The sequence below is a fragment of the Hylaeus volcanicus genome, chromosome 7 (genome assembly GCF_026283585.1).
Source record: "Hylaeus volcanicus isolate JK05 chromosome 7, UHH_iyHylVolc1.0_haploid, whole genome shotgun sequence".
In the NCBI taxonomy this organism is placed as follows: domain Eukaryota; kingdom Metazoa; phylum Arthropoda; class Insecta; order Hymenoptera; family Colletidae; genus Hylaeus; species Hylaeus volcanicus.
This window is the reverse complement of record NC_071982.1, coordinates 7,808,302-7,814,221: the sequence shown is the minus strand read 5'-3', so window position 1 is coordinate 7,814,221 and position 5,920 is coordinate 7,808,302. Positions and strand designations below refer to the sequence as shown.

General features: G+C 44.0%; 2 protein-coding genes across 8 annotated transcripts in view; one reads left to right on the top strand and one right to left on the bottom strand.

Annotated features, from left to right (window-relative positions):
• The window catches only part of LOC128879926 (interaptin), a 5,890-nt gene extending 3,266 nt beyond the window's left edge, over window positions 1-2,624 (bottom strand). The window contains exons 1-6 of the mRNA XM_054129499.1: window positions 2,541-2,624; window positions 2,239-2,454; window positions 1,225-1,629; window positions 702-1,156; window positions 500-619; window positions 321-433 (exon numbers count right to left, since the gene is read on the bottom strand). Coding sequence (XP_053985474.1) covers window positions 321-433; window positions 500-619; window positions 702-1,156; window positions 1,225-1,629; window positions 2,239-2,454; window positions 2,541-2,624 — 1,393 coding nt within the window. The remainder of the gene's footprint in view (window positions 1-320; window positions 434-499; window positions 620-701; window positions 1,157-1,224; window positions 1,630-2,238; window positions 2,455-2,540) is intronic.
• Window positions 2,625-4,502: 1,878 nt separating this feature from the next.
• LOC128880496 (spondin-1) overlaps window positions 4,503-5,920 on the top strand; it is a 28,858-nt gene continuing 27,440 nt past the window's right edge. For 6 of the 7 annotated variants that reach the window (XR_008457834.1, XM_054130659.1, XM_054130658.1 and 3 more), the window contains exon 1: window positions 4,503-5,161. Coding sequence is in view for 6 of the 7 variants with exons in the window: in XM_054130659.1 (XP_053986634.1) it covers window positions 5,159-5,161 (3 nt within the window). In the remaining variant the exon portion in view is untranslated. The remainder of the gene's footprint in view (window positions 5,162-5,920) is intronic. The other variant, XM_054130660.1, reaches the window with a different exon arrangement.

Below are 5,920 nucleotides of genomic sequence, written 5' to 3'. Positions count from 1 at the left end.
TTCGTATAGAGACAATATTTTCACAAAACTTTGAACTTGAATCTTGTCTGTAACATGATTTATTGTCTGCTAAAATGAATCTTTTCAGTTATTATTTCTTTATTCATAATTGTATTAGACATATCCTTTTGAAATAACCGTTCACGTACAATTATGCTCTTACAGGCACAATCCGTGGATGGGTTTTTTGGCGTTTGAAATCAAATATATTAGATATTGACGTAATTTTCGTAGAGCAAAATTCATTCTCTAACGTTCCTTGGCACTCGAAGCTTTAACGTACACAACTGCTTCGAAAAATTCCTTATCGTTCGTATTACCCGTGATGGTAAAGTCTTTATTCCTCTCCGCGAGTTCGCAGAACTGGTTGCTCTTCTCTTCCAGTTGTTTGTACCGTTCCTCCAGTTCGCTGAGCGCCTCCTCGGCTTCCTGCCTATTAAAAGTAGGACTCTCGAGTCGATCAACCCTTTACTACAAAAAAACCGTAAATCACCCTCACCTTTTCTCGCTCTCGGCTGCAACTTCAGCCGTAACCGCGTCCAGCTTCTCGGACAGCTCTTTGATCTTGTTCATCGTCTCGTTTTCTTTGCTGCTCATCTTCTCCTTCAACTCCACCAATCTAAAATCATTCCAGGTCACAAAAAAGGGGGGAAACAAGTGTTCCAGATAAGAGGAAAAACATTAAAAACGGAAAGTGCAACCGTGACTCGTAGCTGTCCCGCTGTTTCTCGACCTTGAAGACGAGGGCCTCGCTGTTCTTGATCGTTCTCTGCATCTCCTTCATTTTCATATCCACCGACTGTTCCTTCTGTCTGACCTGGTTCTCCAGGTTCTTCACGTTCGCCTGCAGCATCTGGATCTTTCCCTCGTCGTTGGCCACGTGCGCCTCCAGCTCTCGTATCTTGGCTCGCGCCTTTTGCAACTGGACTTCCGTTTGTCGCAGACGCTCCTTGTTCTGATTGCTCCTCTCTCGCTCGGCCTGCAGTTCCTCCAGGGTGGCGTTCAACTGCGACTGCAACTCCCTTTGCCCTCCCACGCCCTTCAACTCCCTCAGCTTCGTTCGCTGGTCCTCGAACTCCTCCACCATGTTCCTCACGTTCTTCAGTATCTCCTCCACGGTCTTCGTTTCCATCTCTTTAATGTCTTCCATGCACGCCTGCGATATGATCGATTGCATCAGGGCTTCGCGTGTATCACACTTCGCGAAGTAAATAAATTACCTACCTGCAAGCTCTCGTAATCCTTCCTGTGGACTTCCAGTTGCGCCTCGACCTGTACCAACGAGTTTCCCTCCTCGTTCTCCTCGACGCTGGCTTTCAATCGAGAGTCCACGAAGGCGACGAACTCCGACTGCTTGTTCAGCAGCTCCCTACACAAGCTCTGCGACTTCCTCGGGATCTCCTGCAGCTGACGATGCAGGTTGTCGACGAACTCCTCGCAGACGGCCATGTTCTCCACGCAGCTCTCCGGCTGCTCGTTCTCCGCGACTGGCTCGATGATCGTCAGCTGCTGCTTGGGCCCTCCGATCTCGACCTTCAGGTCCTCCAGCTTCCCAGGATCCTTCGCACCGCTGGCGATCACCTGCTCGCGCAGCTGGCTCATGTGGTTGTACAGATCTTGAGCTACTTTCTGCGGAGGATTTTTTTGTTTTGTTTTGTATTGCGTTTTAAGGCGAGCTTGAGGAGGTACTGGTACTCTATTCGCTCCCCTTATTTGCTACTGCACTGAATTATTCTAATTTTTTCCCCTCAGGCTTTTCCATTCCTTATAGTTTTTAGCCAGCCTTGATCCAACCATGAAAAATCGGGACGGACCGGCCGGGATTCGAAAACCCGAGTTCTCAGCGTGGTAGTCGGCTACTCTACGCACTGCTCTACTGTTCGATCTACTCTACTCTACTCTTTAGCGTTCGATTAACGTAGGATGAACGTTCCTTTCAGTGGCTCCAAGGGAAATTAACCGTTTGCACTCGAGGTCTTCTTTTCTGGTATCTATCAGCAACTCGAGATGCTTTCTTAGCATTCTATTGTCACGAATGCTAAGCTTAGATTGACTTCGACAATGAGATCTCTAATTTGAGATTTCCCTTTGCCTCGACGACAATCATTTTATTGACACTTTCAGTTTCAACGAAATTAAACCTAAAGGTAACCTAAAGGAGCATAGTGGTGACTGAGAGTAACCTCTCGAGTGCAAAGGGTTAAAAGTACGTCAAGAAGGAACTTGGGGAATAGTTACCTGTTTGTCCATCAAGTCCTTCTTGATCAACTGGTACCGTTTCTTTTTTATCGCGTATTGATTCTCGAGCTTCATCGCGGATCCTGCGGCTGCGGACATTGGCCGCTTGTAGCCAGTGGGACTGACCGACGGTTTCGCGAGTGAACGACGAGCGGAACCGATCTGCGATTTCGTGACACCGGAAGCATCTTCTCCGGTTGGGTTTGCAGGATCCCCCTGTACACAGAATCGTTACGAAATTGTGAGAATCATTATGAAATTAATGGCGAGTACAGATGTGGAAGGAAGCAGTCGATACAAACATGAGTCGCATTGCGCGCCGATTGAGCCAACGGGACTTTGTTCCTCTGAGTCACGGGGGCTGGCCTGTTCACAGAATTCGACATCGCACCTTTCTGTACGGCACCATCAGATTCGATGTTTTCTATATTTTCACAGAGAAAAATGAGCTCGTACATACAGTCAGTCTCAGAAATATTCGTACCCTATGGGTCTATTAAGGGGCTTGAAATATCAAAAAATTGATAAAAATCACGTCTTTTTCGTTTTAATTGAAATTAAAGCGATTCTGGACGGTTCTGTGCAATCAGAATTGAATTTCGAGCACCGGTAGTGGTAAACCGATTTCGATGATTTTGAAATATCAGCTATTTGTTATCAAATACATTATTCTAAACAACTTTTCCTGTATATATTTTTGTTTAGATATTCATAAAACACTTTCGACTAAAAATCATCGAAACCGGTGTTGAGCACCCTTGTACAATTAACAAATTATTATCTACATTGAAAGAAATCCGTTTACTCCAGTTCGCGAACTGTATTTCAATAATATTGTTCCACTACTAAAAAACATTCTCCATTAATATATGACGACTGACCGATGAACCAGATATGCTGAAAAAGTAATCGCTTCGGTGAAAATATTTTTCAGTTCTTTTAACTCAACAACTATATTTATCTTAAAATTTACCCTTATCGAGGAAGAGATTGAACGCGATACTTTATCTAACCCTTACCCGATCGCATCAAAAGTTCCCAAATTACCAAAATGCAAAAACATGGTGCGAGAAAGAGGGGTGTCGATTAATCGAGGAATGGCTGGCGAGTAATCCAGGAATGGTATTCTACTCGAGGATCCGCAAAGAATCTCGACGGTGATTACGATTTAGAAGAGGACGACAACGTCGCGGTTAAACGTTCCCGGTCGCGGCACGACGATTAGGTTAGAGAGGTGACAGCTGGTGGCGAACAACCTGATGGATGATGCGCTGCTGTCGGCTGGCTCATTGCGGTGCGGAATCAATTTCGACGACCCGACGTACGGATGGCCAGGTTTGGAAGTCTGCGGCACGTGGACGAATTTACGGGTGCTGTTATTGGAAAAACGACCGAGTTTCGATTTCATGTTCCCACTGGTCGTGGACAGCGAGATCGCATCACCGTCTGCTCGCGAGACAGTCGACGACTTCGCGGCGTTGACGATGGCACGCGTTCCTTGTCGCGCAGGGAGAAGAAAGAAAAAATAAAAAAATAAAAATAAAAAATAATGAGCACTCCGCTACTTACGACGAACGCGAGCGCGTTAGATCGTCGTACAGCATGCTCGAGGCGCGACGGATTCGATCGCGTATGTGCAGGTTTGTTTGCGGCTTAGTTTGAACCGAAACACGATAATTTATAAGCGACGACGAAACTTTGAAAGAAAGGAGGAAAAATGATGACCGCCACCTGCGATAGGCAACTGTTACCGTGTCGCGACGAGGAGTCGCCTAAAAGACAACGATGTACCGGGGTTTAAGAATGTTATTAATCATGCTCTACTTACAAATCGTGTACGAGTACACCGTTGCGAAATAATAGGAGGAAACACAGGCGCCGCGATAATTGCCGAAAACTGGGAGCACCGACGCATCGCAATTAAAACAGATGAGGCAATTTAGTCTGGAATAAGGCCGCTTTAATTAATGGGTGTAGCTTTTTTTTAAAGACCTTCTAGAAGTACCGTGAATCATCAACTTCCTATTCAGGAATGCTCTTTCCAAAAGTCTTTCTATTCCTACCGTCCGAGGCCTTTCGAGCGGCAGAGTTTTTAAATGAAACGAGTCAGAAGAATGGAATGTGACATTTTTCAAGTCACCGCTATCGTTACCGTTAATTTAACTACGCTGTTCATTTTGCTACGTTTTTAAACGATTGGAATCGCTTCATCCGGTACGGATAACAAAATAATTCCAGATAAATGAATAATTCTTGGCCACGCCAAGCATTTGACTTCCAGGCCGCGGAAATCTAGGCAAATCATCTGCCAAGCTTATTTCGATTTCACATCTTTTTCTATTTTCTTGTTTTCTTTTTTATGGGGATCATCTATTTTTCAATGACAACTCCTCGAGTCCTCCACTTTTTCATGTACTTGGCGTAATTTTTTTACTTTTTTGAAGCCTTTTATCGGACTTTGTTATGCGTACCGGACGAAGCGAGCCGTGTCTGACTCTTGCGGGAGAATCTCCTGCGGTGCACAGAGTTTTAAATGAAACGAGTCAGAAGAATGGAATGTGACATTTTTCAAGTCACCGCTATCGTTACCGTTAATTTAACTACGCTGTTCATTTTGCTACGTTTTTAAACGATCGGAATTATTTTGTTATCCGTACCGGATGAAGCGAGCCGTGTCTGACTCTTACGGGAGAATCTCCTGCGGTGCGCGACGCGCACGCGACACGCGCAGGCAACGGGTTGTTATTAGCACGCCTCGCGAGGCACAGTCAGTTGCCCGGAGACCAGCGTACGCGAACGTTGTATCGAATGTGCTCTTCGGCAGCGGTTCACGCACGTGACATGAAGCTCGAAAGCCAATCGTTTTAACTGCGGTGCACGTGTTTCGTACATCGGTGTACATTTCGATCTAATCGTCGCAATGGTGAGTACTTCCTTTTTCGTACCGTTTAAAAATAACACTCGCGTTATGTTCGACCACAATGAAAATACACCTCGCGATGCCAGGCATCGAGTAGCTACGACATTTATGAATAAATTGTCGTTTAGCTCAGTTTCGGAAAAGATAACGCTGGAGATTGTAGGGATGGTGTTCTGGAATTTATTTTCGGAGCAATTGTTGTTTACGCGTACGTAGGAAATTTATGCGTGCGTTTCCCTTTAAAAGTTTCGACCATATTTCAGGCAGATTAAACTCCAGACGTAAATTCAGACGTGGAATAGCGGCGCGTACTGTGCCACGGTTAGAATTTACTTTTTAATTAAGATAAAGTAACCGTAATACGGGCAAATTAGTTGTTTACTAACACGATGTAGCGAATTTAAAACTAATCGTGCTTCAAGTAACCTGCTGTACGATCTACGATTTTTTAATTTCTTCCAATTTTGAATTTCAAATTTCGACAATCGTGAATCTAATATATATATATATATAAATAATTTTTTAATTAAGATAAAGTAACCGTAATGCAGGCAAATTAGTTTTTTACTAACACGATGTAGCGAATTTGAAACTAATCGTGCTTTAATTAACCTGCTGTACGATCTACGATTTTTTAATTTCTTCCAATTTTGAATTTCAAATTTCGACAATCGTGAATCTAATATATATATATATAAATAATTTTTTAATTGAGATAAAGTAACCGTAATGCAGGCAAATTAGTTGTTTACTAACACGAAG